Source organism: Dendronephthya gigantea, unplaced genomic scaffold, assembly GCF_004324835.1.
Source record: "Dendronephthya gigantea isolate DGI-Jeju-01 unplaced genomic scaffold, DenGig_1.0 000022F, whole genome shotgun sequence".
Taxonomy (NCBI): Eukaryota; Metazoa; Cnidaria; class Anthozoa; order Malacalcyonacea; family Nephtheidae; genus Dendronephthya; species Dendronephthya gigantea.
Window position 1 is genome coordinate 1,190,434 of NW_021163032.1, and position 26,697 is coordinate 1,217,130.

The 26,697-nt window shown below is 37.9% G+C and overlaps 2 protein-coding genes across 3 annotated transcripts; both read right to left on the reverse strand.

The window, feature by feature from the left end:
- Positions 1-5: 5 nt before the first annotated feature.
- LOC114522054 (serine/threonine-protein phosphatase 6 regulatory ankyrin repeat subunit B-like) lies at positions 6-16,469 on the reverse strand. Its single transcript, XM_028542666.1, has 28 exons — positions 15,945-16,469; positions 14,557-14,713; positions 14,022-14,209; positions 13,615-13,734; positions 13,369-13,480; positions 12,843-12,946; positions 10,024-10,071; positions 9,491-9,615; positions 9,109-9,157; positions 8,735-8,926; positions 8,338-8,421; positions 8,100-8,182; positions 7,721-7,885; positions 7,241-7,352; positions 6,750-6,919; positions 5,575-5,644; positions 5,186-5,242; positions 5,033-5,098; positions 4,580-4,650; positions 3,963-4,167; positions 3,235-3,345; positions 2,614-2,783; positions 2,408-2,468; positions 2,240-2,308; positions 1,657-1,842; positions 1,108-1,176; positions 441-569; positions 6-293 (listed from the first exon to the last, which is right to left on the reverse strand). Exons 1-28 carry the CDS (start codon positions 16,077-16,079, stop codon positions 237-239), a joined length of 3,165 nt encoding a protein of 1,054 aa, XP_028398467.1. The 5' UTR covers positions 16,080-16,469; the 3' UTR covers positions 6-236.
- A 136-nt stretch (positions 16,470-16,605) lies between these two features.
- On the reverse strand, positions 16,606-26,656 carry LOC114522055 (alpha-1,6-mannosylglycoprotein 6-beta-N-acetylglucosaminyltransferase A-like). Of its 2 annotated transcripts, none has more exons than XM_028542668.1 (20): positions 26,348-26,656; positions 22,320-22,481; positions 21,867-21,938; positions 21,448-21,593; positions 21,161-21,250; positions 20,811-20,879; positions 20,437-20,595; positions 20,100-20,263; positions 19,881-20,021; positions 19,465-19,601; positions 19,225-19,355; positions 19,036-19,113; positions 18,637-18,729; positions 18,447-18,530; positions 18,180-18,242; positions 17,982-18,098; positions 17,814-17,888; positions 17,519-17,615; positions 17,362-17,419; positions 16,606-17,186 (listed from the first exon to the last, which is right to left on the reverse strand). In XM_028542668.1, exons 2-20 carry the CDS (start codon positions 22,405-22,407, stop codon positions 16,991-16,993), a joined length of 2,058 nt encoding a protein of 685 aa, XP_028398469.1. In that variant the 5' UTR covers positions 22,408-22,481; positions 26,348-26,656; the 3' UTR covers positions 16,606-16,990. The 2 variants fall into 2 exon arrangements, with proteins under 2 accessions (XP_028398469.1, XP_028398468.1); XM_028542667.1 differs by lacking the exon at positions 26,348-26,656 and adding an exon at positions 23,722-23,912.
- Between the last annotated feature and the right edge of the window lie 41 nt (positions 26,657-26,697).

Below are 26,697 nucleotides of genomic sequence, written 5' to 3' on the forward strand. Positions count from 1 at the left end.
TCTGACCATTCATTTATTAAGATACATATTATATACACATGCATGACGATTGAACTGTGTTATCCTGATATGAATATATACTAAAAGTAGAACATGGAAATCTCTTTTATATGAGAAGGACATTGCTTTCCAATACCATCAAATATCCGTTTCAAAACCATTCACGAAGGTTATTACTCGGCTGAAAATGTGGTTACAAGAACGACTTTGAACTATACTCCGTTTTGTCCAAAACATCATGCACAAACCAGTTCCGTCTTTTTTTTTCCGTCTCTGTGTTGATTTCGTAGCATCTAAAAAAATACAACTCTTTTAGTTGTTTTTCATTTGCCACATTTTACAATCACAAATGCTTAGAAATCATTCGCATACATTTTCAGTTAATAAAAATATTAATTGAGGGAAAACCTGGCAATAATTGCGGGTACTGTTGCACTTACCAGCTCCTTTTGTCGCTGTTCAGCCTTTCGGTCGTGTTTGTTCGGCATTTTGGTGACAGATTTGATGTAAAATTTTGCACGAAACCTTGCAATAACCATCTTAGCTCTGGCTTGAAGGATCTCGTTAACCTAACGAGATAAAATTCACGCAGAATTTTACGACAATTGTAGCATAATCGTTATATGAAGCATACATGTCGCCAATGAATCCAGATAAAAGGCCATTCACAGTTATGAATATAAGCCGTAAAAGATGCTGTCATTGAAAACTATAGGTTTTCTATATTGACTTTGTGTCAATTCATCCATGCAATTTTTTTTAAGGTTCTCCACGACCACAGGCACAGACTTGGGATGTAGTTGTCGACGACTATTCGTGATCGACAACTAAATAAGTCCGATAAAGGATTCCACACACTGGCGCTCAAGTACTGATTTAGCAACCGAAATAGCGCGGAGATTAAAAGTAGTCGACAACTGAAACAAAAGTTTTCACACACTAGAAAAAACGCCAAAAAATGAGGCTTTCGACAACTATTAGTTGTCGAAACTAAGCAGTTTCCCTTTTCGAAAAGGGAAACTGCTTAGCTGTTAACAACTAATAATTTAAAGTTTAGTTGCCGACAACTTGCGCGACAGACTACGTTTTTTAGTTGTGAATCCTTACCTGCAATGAGAGCAGTTTGATTTCGGCATTCTTGCGAACCGCTTCGATGTCACCAACAGCCAGACCAATCTAAAGTAAATATTTGCTGATTAATTTGATTTGGCGATATATCATATCGAGAATCATATGAATAAACTGCTAACTTTGGTATAGCGGCTTAAAAACGCTGCAAGTTTATGAAAACAGGGAGCCGGTTGTACGAAAGCTTGACAGCGCTCTCCGGCATTGGAATGATTGGATGATGATTTTTTCAGCAATTAATTAAATTACAGAATTTGAGCTAACATTTATGAAAGAGAACCTACAATTTAAGATAACTAAGGTTAAAAGCAAGTTATACTAAATAACAGGCAATTTTGGAGCGAATGAAAACCCACCATTCGGTGGAGAGCGCTATATCAGTAGGTTTCGTACAACCGACCCCAGGGGCCAGTTGTATAAAAACAGCTCCTTAATTCTGCCACTAGCCACAGTAAAAACTCGAACAGTCAGCCCCCTTCCCGGTATAAAATGTCCTTCACTGATTGACAAATATTTAAACGAACTTACAAGGAGATTGTTGACAACAAGAGACATGGTAATGCAGAATATAACAAAGACAATAATAGCGATGTCTTGCATATCCTGGGTTAAAGAACAACTTTTCTGACGAAGACCCGAATAATCAAGTTCACCCATCACCATGGCGATTACTTTCAAAACCGCATCAAAAAAATCCGAGAACTCCTCGGTTTCCTGTTTTACAAATAAAAGAATTCACCATCAAATAAATTCCTGAAGAATTTAGTAGCAACCTATGAACACGTGCATGTGTGCCTATCCTTCATTACTTTAGGCGAGGTAAAGGCGGTGTTACACTATATGCAACTTTCCTTGCAACAAGCAATGCAATTCTACTCCTGAGGCATCTGAAGTTGTCAAATACGAACATTTCTTGCGATCTGCAATCGTTTTCTCAGCATTTCGAACACACAAATTAACATCCCTTGACTATAAACCGAAATTGTGCAAATGTTTTTCATTGATTAAAACTGTTCATGCAATTTTAAATCTCAATTCTTTGACCACTTTGATATCTCTGTACCCAGTACACATATAGAGGAGCCTTGTGTAACACTGTAGTATACTTTACCTTCGTAGTAAAAACCATGTAGAACGTGACAGAAAAGCACACAAATAGCAACACAAACGCAGACACGACCTGTAAGTTAAAATCTCCATTTATAAAGAGGACAACGTCAAGGAGCAGTCAGTTGTTTCAGTATCTTCGTAGATCATAATTGCAGAACCAGGTCAGTACCTTCACCAGTGTCTCAAGTACTTCCAAAAACATTGTTATGTAAATGCCGCATCGTGTAAGTCTTAAGATAAAAACACATATATTTCATTCTAGGATTTTTGTCTTGGTCACCCTATTTTGATGTCCCATAGCCGCTTTCCTCCCCAATAAAAATCTTACAAATTGCGATCGACTTACAACTAAACTGAAGACAAATAGATACATACCCTCTTGTCCATAAGAACACCAGGAAATAATAGGCAAAAATACCAACGATGCCAAACTTTAGTCGGCAGAACGGGATAGGTTTACCTCCAGGCCATTCGACGAAATTCAAGAACAATAAAGACACAGCCAAATCCAAGTAATTTGTGAGTTCCAGAAAGTACTCCCAACGCTGTGAAATGTTAATTTACTTATTTAGTATTGTTAACGATAGATGTCACTTGCTTGCGATGTGTAATAATAACAGTTGATGGAATAACAAGTTGGCTGCAAGAATAGGATGAAAAATATAATTCTGCCTAAAAACTGCCAGCTAAGGGGCTGTTTACATTTCAGAGATTCAACAACACACGAGATGACTTTGAGGTTTCGAAATGAATATATAACATAAACCTGGCTTTCGTGTAGTTATATCAAAACAATAGCAAGTGCTTTTTGTGTCTTAAAGACTTGTTTTAATACCTCAAAATCATCTTATGAGAACGTATACGCTTCCCTGAATCTCGGGTAACCGGGCTCATGTAAACAGCCCCCAAAGAGATAGTTCAGTTAGCCATCCGTTTGGGAGCTGGATGATAGTTTGTTTAGAGTGTAAACGTCAACCATTAAGTAGAAAATATTACCTCCTGCTTAAGTTGCTTCAGTTCCTTTCCAAGATAACACAGAAAGTACACGAAGACAAAATATCGAAGGAATGTCATTCTGTTTTCATCAAACGTATATCCCTCATATCCCTCAAAAAAAGTATAACTCGAATTCAAAAAGAACAATTTGTGCGAGCGAACCTAAGGCCCATTTCAGACGTCGAACTTTTCATGTGCCGAAACTAATGTTAATCAACTAAAGTCTTTGTTTAAGTTCATTTGCATTCGATTCGGCACATGAAAAGTTCGACGTTTGAAACGGACCGGCCTAAGCCCAATTTGACGTTGGAGTTAAGCAAAGCGAACAGCAACGCAAGAAGCCCCTGGGATCTGTGCTTAACCATAATTTTGTGTATGCGACAAGTAAAACGAATTGTATTATTTTACGATTCTTACCAGACCTATGATGCCATTATATTTCTTAAGGCCCGTTTACACGATTTTTGCTGCGATTAATTTTATGTGCGATTTCCTTCTTTTGATAGATGTGAATGAGTAATTAGTTACGGATGTTTCAAAAGAGCTCTTACACGCCAGAGCATGCGTAAGGTTTGTTTATTGGGTTTGTTTCATTTTTGTAATGACATATATATTACCTACAAAATGCTTTGCTCTACAGAAATAGGGCCTATAGGTTGACAGGACTATATTTAGCGTGGACATGCATGCAAATAAAATCTCAATCCATATCTGTTATATCTATTTACCTTTGCTTGAAATACTTGGAGACAGAAATCTTCATCGTTTTTATAAAAGGACGAGTTTTTGTCGACTTGATCATATTCATCCTTAATTGCATCATAACATTCTTCGATTACGGTTTTCGTCCAAAGAAGAAATATTGTCAGAGACACCAAGGCTAGTGCCAAAAAAAACATTTGGGCGTAGTAAATGTAACGGACGCCACTCTTCCTAAACAGAAAATGCATGGTTATCATTGGTTATCATTACACTTGCGATTTTCTTCTTTTGATAGATGTGAACGAGTAATAAGTTACGAATGCTCTGATGTGTACGAGCTCTTATTTGAACATCTGTAACTACTTCACTCGTTCACATCTATCAAAAGACGAAAATCGCAAATAAAATCGTAGATAAAATTGCAAGTGTAAACGGATCTTTAGGTTATCCTTGGCCTATTTTCCGGCGCAAGAAATGCAATAGAAATTGGGAAAGAATAACTTGTTGCTAAAATGTTGCTAAATAAATCCCGAAAAACTCGATAAACAGCAAATTTGGAATAAGCAGCGACTTATTCAGGTCTATAGTTTTCAACTTATTTCTGTTCTAAAACATATCAGTTGCACAATGCAGGCAGACATACCAGTTTGTTTCGATAAGTTGCTTGGTCAAAGGATGAGTTAACAATTCATAGCGTCTTGCCACTTTCATTGTCTGCAATGGCAAAAAAAGTGTCAGAAATATGTAAACTCTATCTATATGCATGAAAATTTATCAAAAAATAGAAAATTAATATTCTATCTATACAAATGGCTATTTTAATTAAAATTGTCGAATGTACAATTTGTGCAGCGCTTAATGAATTGTAGGGATAATCGTAGTTTCAATAAACTTTAGCATATCAGTGGCCTTGTGGGGCCATTTCAGCCAAAACTCGCAATGCAAATGATTCAAACTGTTATTCAAAGCCAAGACTACTGAGATATGTTTATAGCTTATTTAAAACTATGATTAACCCCCCCCCCCAGGATAACCTAACTTAAATGAAATCCCTATTCAAATCTCAATTTAATGAATGACACCCATTCTGGCTTACCAACGGACCGTAATAGTCTTCGTGCAATTCTGGATGAGAATCCAGCAGCTCGAAATTATACGTCACCTAATCAAGAGAAAGATCGGACAGGTTTGGGTCCATTTTTCTGGCAGTAAAACACGATTATACCATTGACATAAAAATGTACATTACTTTGTAGTCCTTGTCAACTTCCCTGCCGCTGTATTCGATGCATCTGTCAAGAATAACCTGGAAAAATGAATTCCAATGTCCACGATTATTATCATAGGGCATGTCCTGGTGCATTGCCAACAATTGTGCAGTGAGATCTTGTGTATTGCCCAAGAATTGTGCAAATCGACAGGAAAGGAAAGGGAGAAATTTGCCCTGGGCTGAAGGCTAGATAGATAGTTTGGACAACAGGATGAATGGGTGAATGTGCACCAAAAAAATTTGCAGAGGAGTTGCTTTTTTGGAGCACTCCGGTAGCGCCATGATGTCAATCTTATTTTTAATCGGGGGGGGGAGGGGTTGTGGGAAACCCCACCAAAACCCCCCTCAGCTACGGGGCTGATGCACACCTTGGCTACGTCCGGAGATATTTCCAAACAACTTTCCATCGTGGTTGTCGAAACTAAGGCCTCCCTCCATCTGGAAAAAAATACGTATTACACATCTAAAGAGACTGCAAAGATGAATAAATAAAGTCGAATAGGTGGAGTTAGCGTCAAATATATTACGCCATACCCTGTCATACTTTTTGATATTCATGCACGACAAATTGAATCTGAATCAAGTAACACGAAATTTCAGTGGAAATCTATGGCAATACTTAATGGCTGTTCAAAAAGGCTGATACTATAGTCCCTTGTAGTGAGGAAGTAATCTCCTTTTTTTTCCAATTTTGGACAAACAATTTTGAAAATCAATTACCTTAGACAAAAGAAACCGCCTATTCCTCAGGGACCGCGGAGCGTTTTTCGTATTGCTGGGGCTCGGAACCCCGCTCCTGCCAGGAGAGTCCGGGGAAATTTTGAAATATAGGTCTCTGAAATCGCCGCAAATGCCTCTCAATTTAAGGATTAATGGAAAATAATAGATAGTATGTAAAGTTTCCAGCACGTTTGGCGCTCATAACAAACATTAAACAATATAACCTTGCTTTGGTTATGATGTCAAATATTTTGATATGGATAACCACGCTGTTCTAATGGTCAAATGCTTGTCCTATGCAAAGTTTCCAGCATGTTTGGCGCTCATATACAAACATTAAACAATATAACCATGCTTTGGTTATGATGTCAAATTTTTTGAAATGGATAACCACGCTGTTTTAATGGTCAAATGCTTGTCCTATGTAAACTTTCCAGCATGTTTGGCGCTCATATATACAAACATTAAACAATATAACCATGCATGCTTTGGTTATGATGTCAAATATTTTGAAATGGATAACCACGCTGTTTTAATGGTCAAATGCTTGCCCTATGTAAAGTTTCCAGCATTTTGGCGCTTGTATTGCTTGTAAATTTGAGCGAACTAAAAAATATTCGAAATTAAAGACTAATTACGGAAAAATTATTGGTGGGGCTAAAGCCCAGCGAGCCACCCTGCTCCGCGGTCCCTGATTCCTGCATGGGAATGACTTAGCCGAGCATGAAGACCATACTCAAGTAGAACATGCATGATTTTGTTCTGTAATCATTCTTCGGGTGAAACAAAATAGCAACAAAATAAAGTAGTGGCATGGTCATACTTGTCGCTTTTGGCGATGACCATGCACACATCGTGAAAACGATTGTTAAGAGCAATATCCATACAGTTGAGGCCGTCACATGTTAAAATAGAAGGATCGGCGCCAATTTCCAACAGTTTCTCCACTGCAAAATGCTGATTGGATTTCGCAGCCACACTGAGCGCTGTCATCTGACAAAAAGAGGGGAGGGAATACAGTTGATCGAGCAGAACTCATCAAAAACTATTCTTGTACGTTTGCATGGTGACATGAGATAAGTAAATTAGCTTGTAGGTACACCACGTAAGTATTTAATACTGCAAAGCTTTCGGTCCGTTAACCCGGGCCTTCATCAGTGCAATTACAAAAATACATTATTGCATCTAATAAAGCTTTGCAGTATTAAATACCTACGTGGTGTACCTACAAGCTAATTTACTCATCAGAAACTGTTCATGCAGGGAAGACGATTTTAAAGCTATTATGCCGTTGGAAACTTGATTCTGGCTCACTCTGTTTTTATCCCATTCGTTTATTTTCGCGCCAAACTGAACCAAGAGCGAAGTGCAGCAAGGACAACCTTTTGCTGCGACGTACAAAAGTGGAGTCCATCTTCGATCGTCTCTGTATGGAAACAACCGATATTACCACACAGTATTAATAAACTCAGAGAAATACTAATAAGAAAGTCCAATGAATCTCGCCCTTTCAAAAAATCAGACCTTCAACTCCAAGTGCGTGAAGTATGACGGCTAACTGCATGCATATTCAGTCTCGTTAACTTGGGGAATCTGAGTTTGTAAGAATACCTTAGAGAAAACAGATGACTCACAACAGAAAATCTACACGCTTTGTAGACAGTTTACGGATCAAATTGAGCATATTTTACGACTCTCGGAGTTATCTCTCTTACGTGACCTAGAGTTAAAGGTTACAGTTTTAAAAGGGCAAAGTGGCATGCACTGGTGATGAAAACGTGCCCGATTTCGTACCTAGCGTTAGGGTCTGCGCCACTCTCCAACAAAAACTTTACTATATCCAAGTCATTACCAGATAAACACGCCAAGTGCAGCGGCGTACGCCACATAAAATCAGTCACGTGAACACTGCATTTGTCCGATTGGACAAGAAGCTTAACGCATTCTGTCTGACCATTCCTACAGAAGAAAAGTTCAAATTTAGTCAAGGCATTTCAGCAGGCGGCAAATTTCTTGGGGGCACCCTATCCATATTGAAGAAGTTTGAAGTAAACATATTCGATTTGCAGAACAGTCAGTAAAAGAAGCGACATGCAGTGTCTAATAGGTGGGAAATTATCTGGTTAGAAAAGACAAAACTAATACTAAAAAATAATTTCATTTTCAGGCTTACTCTGCAGCGATATGAATGGGACATTTGCCACGGTCATCAATTGCTCTCATGTTAGGGTTGAAAGACAACAATATTTTAAGAACCTAAGCAGAATATGAAAATTACAACCGATTCTGTTCTTAAAACAAAGTACAGTCATCACACATGCAATGCAGATTATGCAATGCGAGAATGAATCACCCAGTTCGAAACAGTGGACAAAGAAGAGCAAGTGCGTTTTGTTCAGTTAAGCTTTCACCTCTTCGTTGCCTGTTCTTGCAGCCAAATGTAACGTCGTGTTTTCAAATTTATCCTTCAAGTTCAGCAATTGACATCCACAGTTCTACCAGGAAAAGATAAATCTCTGTTTAGTGACTTTGCGAAGACTCTCTATGTTCAGGCTCCGTTTTTTGGACTGGAAACATATGGGGATTTATACTAGCTACTAGGATTAATCTCTAGAGAGGAAGGAGGGTTATTAGATCTAACAGGCCGTTGAACCTATAGGTTTGGTCAGAATGACCGATCCTATGCTAGGATGATTCTATCAAGTACTTGTGATCGATTGAAAGAAACCTCCCGAAAAAGTCATGACCAGAAATCCCAGCTTTATATGTCATATATGTTCCTCCAGTTTCATAACGAGATCAACTTACTTCCACGATAACCTTCACCGTCTCAACATCGCCGTTTTTCACGGCGACATGAAGGCACGTGTCCAACATTCGATTTCGCATCGTTGGCGTGGCACCTTTCTCCAGCAGAAACTTGACCACCGCGTGTTGCCTGTTAAAGCTAGCGTGCAATAGTGCGCTACCACAGACATTATAGGCATCTATATCAGCACCCTATAGGAAAGAGAAAATACTGATTCAGGTGGGCTGCGCTCATGTTTTTGCCAATCAGTAGTGCTCCGAAGGGTCGTCAAAATGAAATCCATTCTACAACATCTTCCGCTTTGATTCCTTTAGTTTCTTAAATATCTTTTTTAATTGCTCGAGAGTATGAAACTAAAGAATAAGAAACACACCTTTTCGAGAAGTAAAGCGCAGGTTGAAATACTTCCTCTGATGGCGGCCCTAGAGGTGAGAGAGATATTAATATTCTTGGTTATTCAAATCTGATCTTTCCTTCACCTTTGTTATACGCAGGTAAGAAATCATCAACAGAAATTGGACGGTAGCCTTGTATGCCAGAAAGACTGAACAAAAATACTGACACGTAAGAATGCATATCACTTCAGAAAACAAGACAATACGCAACACATAACCAACACTTGAAGCAGAGTAGTTTATATTTGTTCAGAGTATATCTTTGGCTATAGTCTATATGCGTTTTTAACTGCGCATGCGTTTTTGGTGGCTGTTGCTCTTTGACTGAACGACTGGAAAGTGAAAGGAAGGAAACTTTACCTGTGAAGGAAGACACGATCCTCGCTGTCCTTAATGCTTATATTCGCGCCGTTCTCCAACAAAATATTTACAGCATTTGTACTGTCTCTGCAGCACGCAATGTGCAATGGAGTATCCCCATGTGTCTAAATAAATGGTAACAAGTCTCTGCATGTAAAGCAGCAGTGGCGTAGCCAGCCTTACGATTTTGTCCCGCTATGTAAATTTTGCGTAAGTTTCGTCATTTCTTTAGAAATTCATGGTTTTCAAACAGCAAAATATTAGCATAGCGGGACAAATCATCAGGCTGGCTACGCTAATGTAAGTAAAGCACCAAACTTGGCTGATTTGACCCCCACCCCACCCTGTAAACGGCCCTGCATGGTGAATTTAACCCCCACCCCACCCCTGCGTGGTGAACACCCTGTGGTATATTAAAGCAGAAGGTATAGGGCCATGTCTGTATTCTGAATTTTCCTGTCAGACGTCAACTTTACACTACTATACTGATCAAATTCAGTCCAGGCTTCATTGACACTACATTATGCACATACCGATTTACGATCAATATCAGCCTTGTGATCAATGCACAGTCGAATAACCTACGCATAAAAACAAAGATGTGGTCAATTTGTGTTCAGTGACGACATATAGCTAGTGCACAAATGAAATGACTAGCCATGCATATTAATTTAGTTTTATTTCATTACTTTTAGCCAAAATTAAAACTGGCGCTGTCAAAATTATACTCATGTCAAACCTATGGCTATGTTCAAACGTTTCAAATGATTTTTCGAATCACAGAGCCAGCTGTGTCAACAGTCAATTACACATCGGAAATATCTCAACAGTGATATAAATTGCTTCCTCAATTTCATAACGATACACATTTACATCTAAACAGCCTGTATACTAGTTATAAGTTCAAAATAAAACGCAGTCATCATGTATTTGCACAACTGTGTGTACTGATATGAAATTTCAATTACCGTACAATCATGCAATGAATGACTAGTCGATCAAATGGCTAATGCTGTTTACAAGTATTTTAAAAAGAGTAGTCCACTATAGCAACGATGACCGAAATCAGAACGTGTGTTAAAAGTTTTGAAAGCTGGTTGAAACTAACATTTCGACTTATTGTTGGCGACCATTGGGCAGAAATATCAGAGCAGGTACTCAACGGAGACCTGACGTATCGTTGGTGCAGAGAAATGATAAAAAACTCGCTCTTCAATTGGGAACATTCTGCCGAGCCGTTTTTGAGTGGCTCTGTCACAAACATCAAGAACGAAATCTGGGCCCTTCGCTACGCAAGCTTCGAGAAATCAGAGCATGCTTTTAGTGGTTTCTCTGTTTGGGAAACAACTTTCACAATGGCTTGCGATTTGATCAAAAGTCTTTCCAAAGTTGAGGACAAGCTGTGTGCTTTAAAGATAGCCATCGTAGCGGGTACATTTTGTAACGATGAAGAGTGGAATAACTCGGACTTGAAAGAGAATATTTTTCAAATTTTCTTCTCACTCAAAGACGAAAGTGGAGGCACAGAAACGTCGGAAGATGTGAACGAAGCATTCTATATTTTTGTTGATTTTCTCAACGAGTTTAAAGTGAATTCAGATGACGAGAAGGCAAGGATGGACGAACGGATCGTAGGACGAAGAATGGAATGGAAAAAGCCAGAATCTTGGTGTTTTGGTGACTTCGGAAAGAAGGATGGACAAATGGAATATCCTTCAGGTGTATTGGTGAACAAACAAGGTGAAAATACCAAGGATGAATAACCAAGTCCTAAACTCATCTCTCTAGAGCTGCAGCACTTGAAGTTATTCTGTACCTATTCACTATATATTACAATATTCTCAAACCAAACCAACATGTCACAATAGACAGTTCTGTCATTCAAAACTACATGAGAATCATCTCTCTACATGAGAATCAGCAAGACCGCCCTTAAAGTGATGAACTGAGGCCAGATACTCAAGTTTGTTGCATATATATATATATATATATATATATATATATAATTATATATATATATATATATATTGGTTTTTATCCAATAAGGGCTTCTTGCTTCGAGTTAAATGAGCAGGTTCACATTTTCCTAATGCCGTTGTTTTACATTTTAGGTGATTTCTTGGTTCTAGAACAGGACTCAAAAGGCAAAGACACGATACAACGACTTCAACTTTTCAACAAGAAAGCCGGCCTCTACCAGAAAACTCTAATACGACGAGACGGTGATGACGTGGCAAGCATGATAGGCATGGCACTAGACAACACCGGTAATGTCGTTGTGACTTTGAAAGATGCCGAAGGAATTGGCCGCGTGAACGTGTACGACATGCAAGGGGAGTTGGTACTAGCTGTCAGGGTCCTGAACCTGAGCCTAAGATTCCCGTCATTTTTCACGTACGTCGCTGTCGACAGCGAAGGGAGGATACTCGTTGTAGAATTCCATGAAATGGCTGTTCACATTTACGACAAAAATGGCGAGTTTGTTTCGAAATTTGGCGAAGGAGGTCGAGCAGCACAACCTGGAGTTTTTGAGAATATTTCATGCTTGAGTGTTGCGAAAAACAACGAAATCTTCATATGCGATCCGGTTAGAAGCGTACAGGTACAACATATTGATACCTTGATCTAACGCCAGGCGACTTTACCCGCTAGTTTACGTATCTAGGGAACAGATGCCGGTGTATGAAAGCCGGATAGTGCTATCCACCGGATTATGATTTTTTTAATCGTTTTAAAATCGCCCGTTGTTGGTCAACTTTGATCAAATCTTTGTATTCCTAAATTGAGGATCCTCTTTAATAATCGTTGGTTCCAAAGCTGAAATTTTATTGCTCTTAAAGCATTTCTAGAACGATTAAAAAATCACTACCCGGCTTTAATACAACCGGCTCCAGTCGTTTAATAAATAAACTTTCTCAAAACCTTTCAGTTTTCAATACTACGGCTAGTTTTTCTACTCTAGGTTTTCAGCAGCGAAGGAAAATTTCTGAGGTATTTTAAGTCAAGCGGAAACATCCCTACTCACGTGGTGGTCGGCGAGACCGAAGTTTACTGCCTAAATCGGGATGCGCATGCGCTCGAGGTGTATTCCTTAGACGGTGCTGCGATGCTTCGCAAGGCCGGGGGTTTCGGTTGGGATCTGGGACGGCTGTGGACGCCTTTGGATATAGCAAGGACATCCGAGGGTTCAATTGCTGTGGCAGAGAAGGAATCACACAGAATTCAAGTACTTAAAATATAAATGATTTGTAAAGAAGCTTTTATGAAAAAAAAGAGTTGCCCCTTCAAAGTTAGTATGCTGCAGCTAACACGAAGTATTATATATACTATAGATATTTCATACTGACAATACCTTTTCATGGTCGTATTTTACGGCAAGATGTAGGCAATTGAATCCATCTTTTCGTGGTTTGTTTAATACATCTGCTATACTTGAGCAACAACCGCTATCGTAATCTAGTCAATTTCAATATTTAAACAAACTGTTATTACAGAAACTAAACTCTTCCTCATTGGAAAGAAGATGAAATGCCCTTCTGAGGCTGGCGGCCCATAAAATGATAGGTACTTTTAAGTTTTAACAATGAGTTGGTGATAGGATTAACCAAACCGCGTGTATTTTGAAATTAAGAACGATATAACTGTGCAAAATGTGATTAGGAGTTTTATGCAACCGGCTTCTGATATTCAAGTTCCGGGGTTTTCAGTGAAGTTTACTAAGTAACTTACTGAACTTACTTTTACAAGTTCCCATCCCTGGTGAAAAGATTTCAGTTCTTTGTACTACCGGTAATATTACCCTTCCCTCTGTCGTTCTGTCGCTAATCGAACTTATTCTGTGTCATACTAGCCTTTAAAGCTTTAAAACGTTCAGTTACCTTTGTACTCGCAAAAAATTTCGAGGACATCATCAACGCCATTCTCAGCAGCCTCGTGAAATGCCGTATTCCCCTCGTTATCTTCGCTGAACGGATTTGCACCATTTACTAGCTGTGTATTTAAAACGAAAAAAGGGCGTTTTAACTCAGGAACTTTCGTGATTTGTGCGGGAATTTGATGGGAGAAAAACCAATTGAACTTTGGAAAAATCTAGTTTCAATTACATCAACAAAACAAGGTCTTACCAGTGTGTTAACAACCGCCGCTCTTTCACCGTCGTTTCCTGGGGTAGCAGCCATATGCAATGCTGTCACCATGTCATGATCAGCGTGATTCACATTTGCTTTGCCTTGCTTGATAAGAATCTATCGGACAGAACAACGTATATTTGAACATGCCAGGGTTTGTCGAATTAAAATAGGGACCTCAGGCTCTTCTAGCTATCATTAGGTCAGCTTCTACCCTTGGCCTTGAAAGGGTACCTGCAGAAAGGTTAGCGGTCAGGTGGAGAGCATCGTTAACAATATGAATATTATACCTTGACCTAGCATCAAATATGGTTTAACAATTGCCTGAAACAGATAAAACACTTCTCGACGTTTCGACCCGAGGGCCTTCGTCAGGAGAGTTAGTATGGGAGTTAGTATTATACCTTGACCATTTCATTGAGCTTCCGTCTTGCAGCATTATGCAATGCTGTTTGCCCGAACGAATTTCCAATGTTAGCATCGGCGCCGTTTTCCAGGAGGATTTTCAAACACTCGCATCTGTTGTATTTGGCTGCGATATGCACTGGAGTGACCATTATTCCTTCTTCCAAGGTTGCCATCTTGTTCACATCTGAAAGTAAAAATGAGGAATGTAATCTTGAAGTACTGAATATACTTCACCAAATTCGTTTCGTAGGCTAAAATGCGGTTTAGTTGGATTGTCGATAAAACTGTTGAGCCTTTTGGCACACGAAATACTCATCTAGACAAGTATCTTTCAAACTTGATTGTTCGACCGTCTATCCAATATTTCCATAATCTCACACATAGACATGGATATTTCTTTGTTAAAGTTAAACTTCATCTTGATTTGATCAGAACTGCCGCTAACAAGTAATTTCCACCGAAATGAAATAGACAAGACACATATTTTTCTTTAATCTATATATTCAAAACATTCTTGGTTGGTAAACTCACCAACTCCAGCGTTCACGAGATCTTTGACCAGCACCACGTTATTCTTCTGGATGGTGTAAAACAACGCTGTACAACCATTTGTGTCGGGCTGGTTGACATCTTTGTGTCCGACATTAATGTACCATCTCACAGCATCCACGTCACCGATAATGCACGCCTAATGTAATAGAAAACACGATCAAGAAACATTTTGAACAAGTCTGTAAGCTCCGGCAATTGGTCAAAGGGAATATTGGGACTATATAAAGGAATATTGGGAATATAGGGGTATGTTGTGACTATACGTCACAATATATATGATAGTCTGTTTGTCTGAATATATAAAGACGAAATAATGAACTCTTACTTGCCTTTAAAAGTATAAGCAGATTATATCACAATATAGCATAGCATTTATATAACTATGTCTATGATAGATACGCATCTGCGTGGTAAATTAAATAAGATGCACGAAGTTTGCAATCGTTTATTTTCGAAATTTGACAGTTGGATGACATATGCTGGATTGATTTTCATTACACGAAATAGTAATTACACAGTATAGTTGCCGATGTACAATAACAGGATTTATCAATAATTTATTATAACAATTTGCCGTATCACATACATATATATTATTACATATATGTAAAAATCTGTACTTTATATGTGCAAAATTAATATTGCAAAATAAAAGTATATGCATGCATGGTCCAAAATTAATTGCAGGAAATGAGAAATGATATTAAATTTATATTTACATGCAAAGTTATAGCACACACGAGGGGATAATATGGCGCAGTTATATACGATCTCAAACGGTTATCTGCGTCAGAAAAACCGATTTTTATAGAGGAACTTGAACGTGCATATATAGTTCTCTAGCCTGTAGTATTTCTGCTTGGTCGTTTAGTTTTACACTAGAACTGAAATAAATCCCCCCCATGAAGAGTAAAAAATAGTGCCCGCCAGCACTAACCCAAGTTTTAACAAGACTTGGCTCAAACAGAATTGGTCAATATTTTACCACCGAAGGAAAGCACACGGAGGTATTTGGAACCATTTTGTGCAAATCATTTAAGAATTTGTTCAAAACGACACAAGCCTTAGGCTTAGTATATGTGCAGGACAGGGTTTTGAAAAGCCTTCCACACCAATATAGGCTTTCAAATAAATACATGCTACTGTGCGCTGAGAACTTCAACCATGCATTTTTCATTAAATGATGAATAAATGAAGTGTACATTAAGCTTCTATTTGATTCGAGTATACTGCATGTATACACGACGTATCACGTTTGTTACGAATATAAAATCGGTTATGGTGTCATGAAATCACTTTCGCTAATTTTATCAGAAATCAAGAGGAAAGAATAGGTGAACAACGATTCGTAAAACTTTCAAACGTACCTGATACAAGTTAAAACAAGAACTCGACCATTTATTACAAGTTTCATGCAACGGATGCAACTCGCCATTCTCGTCGCCTTTCCTCTTGTAAACACGCGAAGCAGTTTTACGAACAAATTGGACAAAAGAACCCATGTTTTAGCCTCGATCATTCCATAATAATGAAAAAAATTCTTGCAAGACACGAAGACTATTACTAGATGTTCAATAATTCATTTCTGTTCGGTAATGAAACGGCAGCGTGATTAATTAACATGGACAACAAAGCCTTTTTAATAAACTGTTTGACTGCATTTTAATTGCAAAATCATTTCACACACAATTTTTTAGTGTCATTATGTTTGTGTGAATTTTGCAGGTTTGGGGTAAATTGACGAGTGTTTTTGTAATGACATCAAAGTAGAGTCGTTCTTTGCAAATTGGAAAATTTTCAATTGCGTCGAGAACTGTAGTCAAGATTATTTTGGTGATCTCTACCACCCCCCCTCGGTTCATTTATTTGTTCGCCCCGTGGGCGAGATCGCGCGCTGTTTTTCCGATTGTCAAAGCCCAAATTGCATATCTATTTTTGAATGAAGCCCAAATAAGGCTCAGCCAGGCATCTCTAGTAATAAACGCTCAAAATGTGAAAACAAAGCCTTTACTGGTTGATTACATAGATAGTGATCTATAACCTTATCTATGCAGTGCCTATAGAGGTCAGTTAAAGCACTACATTTGTGTCAATATTGATGATTATTTAATAAATTATTGATTCAGTGGACTCTGAACAGTCCGCATCGACTTGATTTCTCCGTTATCGCATCTTGACTTCATCCACACTCAGGGGAGGGACCCCCCTGCCAGGCCAAGGGCGATATGGAGGACCAGAGTGCAAGGGGCCTTCACAGCGTAGATCTTGAACATGGGAGGGGAAGGTGCTTTAACATCCTTCTATACTTCACCCTCTTCGCAAATCCGGGCCAACTAAACCCACTCTGTGCGAGAGTTGACTGCCACTGCATGGTTGGCACAATCACTCGATTCGAAAAACACCCAGAGCTACCTTAATAACATCCTTCGCAGAGTGCCACTTGCTCCTTCCGATAACCACGACAAGGGCAAAGCCGTTGTAAAGTTCGTTGCTTGGCAACGCAGGAAAACAACATGACGTTTTCCTGAAGATAGCATACAGAATTCTTGCCGTTAAACGACGGTGCGTGAAGCACGCTTTCAGATTCAAACGTTTCACATTTCCGTAACCTATGCAAAGATAAGCAATATACACAATAAAACTATCATAAATACATCTGTTAAAAGGTTTCCCAAAGCGACCAGGCTGATATTGTTGCCTTTCCGGATCCCATACCAAAATATTCTTTGAAAATCATCACTAACTTCTGAACATAACTCAAAAGATTAAACAGAGAATACTTACTTTTTTAAAAAAGCCTTTTGGTTTATCACTTCCCAATAAGCTGGTTCGCAAACACGCCCTAAAAATCGACAGGGAAAAGTATATATTTAAGAATAAACAAGTAAGAGAAAATTAAGAAAGACACTTTCATCTCCGGATTCTTTGATCTGAAACATACCATGTTTGACACAAGCCTCTTTGCAAGAATCACCACGTTGCCCCAAAACAATTTTCAACCTGTCCAATGGAGGCCACAGTTTTCCATCACAAAAATCCTGTAAGGTACAGAAATTGTTAACGTCGGTTCATAGAAGGATTTGCTGAATGCTCAGTTTAGAAACATCAGGGGCCAGTTGTACAAAAGACTAGTTAACTTTGTATTTCGGAGTTAACTAGGATTTAACTATGCAAAATGTGGTTAAAGAGTTTTACAGCCAGCTTCTGGAATAAAAAACATAACGTATCTTAACTACCTGGTTTGCAATCAAGGCATCAACTCGTTCAAGCATTCCTTTACACGTATACTCCAATGGTAGAAATGGCGGAACCTAGGTGAAATATATTGCCGTTACTGCAGTAACGAGTCTGTGTGGTAATTAGGTCTTGCGTTATGTGGTTTGCTTCAATCGTTAAATTCGTACCTTCTTCTTTAAAATAACTTTCAATGTTTCATTGATCTCAGTCAGGTTCTTGATATCGACAGTGTAAACATATGGCTTACCAACGAACTCTTCCAGATAAGGACTCTGAGATGTCAACTATAAAAAATGAGACAGAGCTAGGAAACAGGCCAGGAAACGATGTACTGTTAGCCAAATTAGCTCAGCTATCTTTCTCACCGATCTAGAAGTAGGTTTTCCTCTGAAAAACTTGGAGTTCGTACGATTCTTGGGAACTTTAAACTACGAAACAAAATTATTCACAGCGAACAATGAATAGATGTTTAAAGGAAAGAAGAAACATTTGGTGTAGGAATTTAAGTGGGTAGGTAGGTAGGTTGGTGAGTGCTGAAGAGGGCATTCAGCGTATCCTCATCTTGGGGAAATTTTGAATTGATAGAGAACTATATACAGCAGTAAACTTAGTCTTGCACGTTTTTTTTATACCTTTGGATTTAAGAAGACAGCACCGTTGGCAATGGCCTCCAATGGAGCAGGTCCTTCGTAGGGGAATCCCAAACCGACAAATATCTAGAATATTCAAACAAAAAATTGATCAATTTCCGGCTGAGATGAAGACACAATCTCCCTCGATGTGGATCACGAATTCCATTATATTTTTTCAATTTAAATTCACCTTCGACTGCTGTAACAAGTGCATCAAAGCATCGCGTCCAACAATCCCATGGTTCTTCACATAACCCGGCATCTTGACGCGTTCTGTTTCCTTCTAGTGAAAAATATAAATACATTTATTTCAGGCAATGTAATCTCACTGGTTATACGTTGTAGTTCAGTACGCATAAAAGACTGATTCAAGAACTATATACATTACGGACAATATTTTGCAAAGATTGTGTTTTTGAAGTTTGAAAATAAATCTCAATAAAACCAGAAGAATTTCTGGAAACATATATATTTAGTCGACTTAATCCTTCATAAAGATCTAGGAAGATTTCATTTGCATGTATAGATCTGCGATAAGCTTTTTGCCTTGACAACAGACCCTACATCTTCAATATTGTAAAAAACTTACCCCGGCGCTGTTAACTCGAATTGTTGTAGCATGAACACTGACATATTGCTTCAAAAGTTGAAGATACTTTGAATGACCCTGTGGAGAAAGTTTTATTACCTATAATTGCCACTAGCTGTATGAAAATAGGGATCCTAGATCATGACTGCACATGATGGTCTTAAAACGAATTCTTTAACCTATACGTACCCGCCAGTATTCCAAAACTCTGCCATACACAAGACATTGGTCACGTTTCTTAGCGAGGATGCGTTTACTCTCAGTCGCGTTCACTTTCACGCCAGACACAAAGCCCAAGAAAGTATTGTCAGGACTATGAGCTGGAGTAAAATTGAATGAAACAATCAAATCATGGCAACAGAATCAATGAAAACAGACGAGCAGAAGATGGTGTTCTTGTATATCAAATCAGGCATAGGTATAACTTACGGAACATTGTCATAAATTGCCTCAAATCAAGATCCAGTTTTCCCCAATAAGATCCACCACCTGGAATATGCTTTCGATAACCACGATGGTTGAACTCTGCATCAGTACCGAACGAATCAACGACCCGCAAACGACATCTGGAATATAAAATTATACCAGTTTTAATTAAGGCGAAATTTATGCCTCCTTTATACTAAAGTGCATCAGGTTTAGCACATTGCACTGTTGCCGAGGTATTTTCTTCCAAAAAAAGTTTTCTGGAGATCTTGTAAATTCAACATTTTAAACATATATACGCTCTTTTGGTACTTGCTATGAAATAAAAATGGCAACGAAAGTTGTGATGTCAAGCGACAAATTTTGGTGCATATTATCTAAGTGTATATATCACTTTATATGAATGAAGTAATATTTACTTGTATTTTGAAAAAAGTGGTCGAGTCAAGTTCTTAATCAGGCCAACACCAACGATATCGGTAAATATGATGTCAAATTTCGAGGCAGCGCGAGCATTCTCTTCTGGTATACAATCTTCGCTATCTGGTTGACCAAGTAAACTAAAGAGAAGCAAGATATATTTATTCGTGAATCGTTTTTCATGTTTTGACTTTTCAAACAAGTTTGAGGATGCATACCGTGGTAGGTTTTTCGTAGCGGCAGACACAGTCAGATCATGTCCCAGTAGATAAATGCTTGCAATGAGATCAGTCCATTGAACCAGTTCACCGAGCGGGCCCCCGGATGTGGCAGCGTAGAAGAAGGTCGGGACGTCAGCAAACGAACCAAGAAAAACTAATATCTAAACGAAATACATCAAAGAATCACTTAGCCTGAGTTGTCTAATTTACATTGTTCTCGTCATCAATAAATTGTCAGACCAAAGTAACCCATTTGAATATTTACCAAACACATAATGCATCATGTCCATGCAGTTTGGCTGAACAAAAGCCACGCATGTAGTGAGTAAGATACCTTTTTCTTCATCCGTTTCGTTTGTTTATGTCGTTTCGTAATAGCCTGAACAGCCGCCGTCCATTCCCTCCACCAACTTGACAATCGATTTCTCGTCCATTTATAGTAGGAATATTTGAGGATTTTAAAAAGTCCCTTTATATCTTTCCGCAGCTTGGCCTAAGATTTTGATTAAGAAATATATTCTTTAATGGTGTCTGTCTATGAAGTAATGGACAAGTTCCTGGCGAATTTCAGCACTCCTAACTTGTAGCTAAAGTTGAAAGGAGTTAGATCAAAATTGCAGAGTCTAACCATGGTCGTTTTAAGCACTGTTTTTCATTATATCTTGCAATAAACACAAACAATACGAACACACAGTTGGAAAATCTAACCTTGACGGGCTTCGATTGGTTGCGAGAGGTGATATTTCTTCCTGGAAGTAACGGGCACCAGCGCTCTACCTAAAAAAAGGTGATAATGATAACTTTACTCAATGATGCTTGACAGAGGCGTAGCCAGCCTGACGATTTAGTCATGCTATGGTATAATTTTATGTTATTATCATTATTCATTTCTTTAGAAATTCATTGTTTTCACAGTCAACGAACACCAAAATATTAGCACAGCATGGGCTGGCTACGCCCCTGACGCTAGTGCTTGATCGGTTAGAATAATTTTACTGCTAGAATGAAATATTCAGGTCAAAAGCGGTCATAAGAACGATGCACCTATTGTTCCCTACCTCACTTAGGTAACTAAGAACAGAGCAGTCATCTGATTTATCCACACCAAACCTCTTATAACAATGTTGATCCCCGTGGTCCCAGAGTTCCTGCACAAAAAATATAAAATTATCACAAGATGGCCTGTAGCGGACTTATATAAAAACTTGCCATAAACTTTATTTTTATACCATTAGCATTTCATATGATCAAAGTCCCATTTCCACAAATCAAAGATAACTTCCTATGGCCGTGGAGCATGACAGGTTTTTAAATTTTGAAGCAGTTTAATCTCATTTAAACATACCACGACGTGTTCTTGACAGAATGGGTAGGCACGGCTTGGTTCTGGTAATGGACATTGTAGAGTTTCTAGAGGGAGTTCCTCCGAACTTGTGACCTCATCAGAATTTGTCTTGACTTCATTAGCGGTTCTCTCTATAGTCTGGTTACCTGACAGGAATGAGAAAATTGTTAATCAGGGTTAAATGGAGAAAAAAATTCTAAGAACGGCGAAAATGTAGAAAATCCTTTCATGTTTCAGTATGGAGCATTTTCGTTAAGATCTCGTCATAAGTCTTTGACATAATCCAGTCAATCATGGATTTCTGTGATCTTAGGATTCGGATGATTTCACAGAAATACTATATATTTACATTCATTTTCAGGAATATTTTTTTCGCAAACTATATCTTTGTTTAGAATTTCGGATAATTATGAACGTACTGAAATCATAAATCGGTCCATAAAGATTCTGATCAACGTCTTCTGTTGTAATCGCTATTGGTTCAGGGTAACCTAAAAGATGAACACGTTTGTAGAAATTATAATTTAATAGATAGACATTACGTTAATCAATTTATCACCCAACGAGTTTTGATTTGAGGTAGATATTTTAAAGGGACTTTTCACATGATCCAATGTCGTTTAATCTAATTCTCTTCTGATAGATGTTTGAATCCTGTGCACTTTTGTAATGTGTTGTGTTTCTATTCCACACTTAGGATTGATAGTGATTTCTAAAGTATATTTTACTATGAAAACTCTATGGAGATACGAAGATACAGGTCAGGCACAGCGCCCACTGTTCTTATAACTCACCATAATTTAGGCATGCTTTTGTAGCAAGTCAACTAAGGTAAATTCAGCAACTGCAATGGAAGTAAAGACAAGGCCTACCTAACTCAGTGATATGCGAAAAAATGAATATGAGGGATCCAAACCAGACAACAAGAATCAGTTGATATATAAGACGTAAAGATACCATCACCCAAAATACGTCTTACATCCTCCGTCATTGTCGTATGATAGCGTGCAGTTGCTTGTTGGTAAAAATGCCATCTGAAACAAAATAAATCATTTTGAAATAGGACCGCCATCAAACAGTTTGACAAATTTTGGGGCGAGTAACTTTTGAGGTCAATGTACGAGATTGTCTCATTCACGGGTCAGGGTGCAATGTGACATTATTTCAGACGCCCAGGGGGGAGTAGGCGAGAAGGAAATGGGGGGGGTGAATGTCTGACTTTTAGCCTTTTACTAAGGGCTTTCAAAACAAAGATCTTACATTCCCAAATGTAACGACGTGATTTACAGTCCAATTGTACTTATTCAATAAGTATGTAATATTGGAATTCACTGCATGGTATGGTTTACCTTTGAAAATAACGATGCTGCTTTATCACGTAAAATTACAGTCGAACTCAAAATTACTCAATTTTCAAAAGAATTCGTGAGTTTTGCAAGCATAATTCCACGCATCTCAATTTTATCACAACTCCGGACGAGTCGGATGCGCTTACAAATTTACAATTGTGTGCTCTGCATAAACAAGACTAAGAAATACATAGTCCAATCTTGATCTTTGTTGACCAGTTATTACGCTGTAACAGTAGGGATGTTTATACGAGATCATGTGAAAGTATAATTTCATATTCGTACAAACATCGTTTCGATCAATTAATCAGTATATGAGCCACGATAGTCACGCAGATGTACGTACTGAATGACCGCCAATTTATCGGAACTTCACTCTTCATTTCATTGAATTGAGAAAGCTTTATACGAATGACAAGTTGTGTAAAAGCGCCCTTGAGAATAAGAATAAGCAGAAACTGACAATTCTTCGCAGAATATCTAGCTTAAATAAACCGCGAATTGATATTTGCCTCAGGAACAGTTAAACCTATTATGGTAGAGTCTCAGTTCGGACAGTTCCGTCAACCAGGCTATTTTATCACTGCCACTGATGAAGGTTCGCATTGGACGGAAGTTTTGAGGAAATTTACTGTGTATAAACCTCGACTGACAAAATTGGGAATTGTTATCGAAGTGCAAAACTATCGACTTTACAACTACAGGAAATGTATTAAAATAAACTAGTTTGTTACATTATTTACGGCGAGAGCACGGTTAAAATCTCCTGCTATATTTCAACATCAGTGATCCTAAAATCATTATACTGGAAGATGATTGTTCGTCGTCAACAAGTTACATAACATGGCGAGACCAACTGAAGTTATGATATTCGAATGCAGGTATATCTACGTTGTGATAGCTTTGTAGAACAAAGACGACTCACCGTGAACTGTTATCGCTGCGAGGATATTAATCGCATTGGCAAGAATTAGACCAAGGATATTATTTATTTATCGACGTTCTTGAGCTGCTACAGTACTCGTAAGTTTGTAGTCGACGCCGTGAGTCGAAGGGAACTACGAACGATTAAACTAGATGACTAAATTTGAAGTGAATCGTATAAAGCTTGTACGGATATTGTCTACGTATGTAAATTAGTTCTTTGTGAATTGTGAAAGTAATTTGCATATATATTGAGGAAACCAGAAACGACTGATATAGTTTCTCAACTCGTGAGGAGTCGCTGAAGAACGGAAAAGCCAGAATGCGGAAATGAAATTATTTGCTTTCGGGGAAAACATTACCAAATTGTCATAACTATGTTTGGATATAAATGAGATACTTTTCAAAATAATAGAAATTTTCGATTGAGAAAACAAATCTTTTTGACCCCATCCTATAGTGTATTTTTTCCACTTATTTGATTGTTAGATTTTTCAAATTTTCGAATATATATTTTATAACCATTTGCATTGGTGAAATTAATCTTTTGTAGTGGGTTCAGGCCATTGCCACTAAACGTTTTAATCATTACGCCAGCGCGGTAAATTAATAATCGCGGGAAAACGCAAAATGTAATTATCTCAAAATGCGTCAACACGTCGACAAATATATATCAGGCACGTCATTCGAGACCAACCACAATATCAACACTAAACATTGTTCTCAACACAATATCAACACAAAAGCAACAGAAATATCATTCAGGTAATGATATATTTCAGGGAAACATTATATTATAATTGCGCCATATTTTGTTTGTACCAAATGGCTCAGTTCCGTCGCTCTCTCAGACTCAAATATCATTTTTAAAACATCAAAAATTAAACTTGATGACCTTGGCTTGAATCTGAGATTTCAAAGGGGGAAACAACGGGGTTTCTCGGCTTTTTTTTATAAAAAGACAAACATGCTTCCAATTCTCGTGCGAGTGATAAGTTTAATTGATAAATAATGTAGCTACTTTGCGTTCGGTTTATGATTTGTACACATTAAAAAACATTTTCCAAAGTGTTTGAAGGCCAATTTCCATAGTTTCTCTACTATAGGAACTATATAGAAAAACCATTAACTTCATTCCCAATTGCTGGGAAGTGAAACAAAACAACGATTTTTTTAGGTTAAACCAATAACATTGGCGAATTTTCCCCGTAATTTCATTAACCTTTGACTCTAGACTTGTTTTCTGCATGGCTGTCTGGCAATAGTTATTACTGTACGACAATTTAAGCGCCAAGAAGGAGGGAGTTTAAACGAAAAATCGAAATTAAATACAAAATGCTCGCATTACAAAAAACTGTATTTGAGTAGGATGGTTTAGTTTAAACGTTTTACTTATTCTGCTATGAATACGTTGCTTAAAAAACTCTTAAATGAAAGTGGAATAATGGGGTATGTCCATCTTCACCGCACTTTACGCGATGTAAATATTCATGAAACTTAATAGCCAGTCTATTTTTATTCGTTTTCGATGGCATAAAAGCATAGAATATAATGGGAAGGCAAGAGAGAGCAAACAAATTCACCATACTTTAGAATATACTGCATAAAATTGAGGTACATAATGTTTAAAAGCCTTGGAATGCAAAGTAATTCTCAATACAATACGCTAAGGAATTTCGGGCAATGTTATACAAGACATATATTTGCAAATACACTGAGCCGCGAGCCTCGTTTTATTTTGGTAATATTCTCCTTTGTTAACATGTCCAGAAAGATAAAATTATATCCGGTACAGGTTAGGTACGGCTATGTTAATTTTCGTTGTACACTTGTACATGATTACACGCACAACTCTATTCCCAGGAAGTCAGATTGAGAATTTTAGCAGAGATCACCCATACCCCATACATATATAGCTGCGAAGGGAAGGCGCTGAATTATTGTGAAACCGTGTGCGAATAAAGATGGTGCCTTCGAATGACACAATTCCTAAAGCAACTTTCGCATTTATTTTAATACTCACCGGAATGTTCCAGTAATCCACTTCAATAAATCTCTTTCAACGATTGACGCATAATTATACCATGCTACACATCTGTATATCAAGTTAGACAAGAAGTGTGTTGTAAATACACCCACAAACCTAGATTACTAAAACCTTCGAACAATAAACAGGACCATTTTACCACCTGGCTTTTGTGATGTTGAAAGTAAGCTTTAAAATATCAAATGACAGATATATTTCAACTCGATGTTTCAGTATATTTCAACTCAATGTTTCAGTTGGACCGTACTCCATTCCTATCGCATTTATCGAACAGCTAAGGTTTTCCACCGGCACATACAGCGTTACACTGCAAGCTAAAATACCATTGTCCTAATTTGGATAATACATTTTGCATGGAATTAGCGAACTTGCAGATTATGTACTTAGACATGGTTGCATCGGCATTGGGAACCGTATTACCAACAATATCGAAATAAAGTATATTCAAGGGCATGAAATATGTCACAAAACCTTTGCTTTTCTATAAGACTATAACGGTTACAATATTAGGTAAACAGAAATCACTTCATTTCATATATAAAGATATGCCATTCGTTGGAATTTCAATCATTCTTCATACCTTCTCATATTTTGAGGACTGTGGACCGTTTGGATACCGAAGCTTTGAGAAAAAGAATCACTTTGCCTGAATCACGCTTCAAACGTTTTCCCACTACGCCATTTATACACCTGACATGTATATACGAAAACAAAGTTTTAACACTCTGACGCGCAAGTTATGTTAATGATGTTTTAATTGGAAACGCAGAATAAGTAATTAAATCGCGTCAAATTCCGCAATGGCGTCTCTGGGAAATATTATACCGCACTTAGATATTCCGATATTCCCATTTAGATATTTGACACATGTTATTGAAATTCGCGAACTACAACTGATTTTACGGATTACATTTTATCCTGGAAAATTCG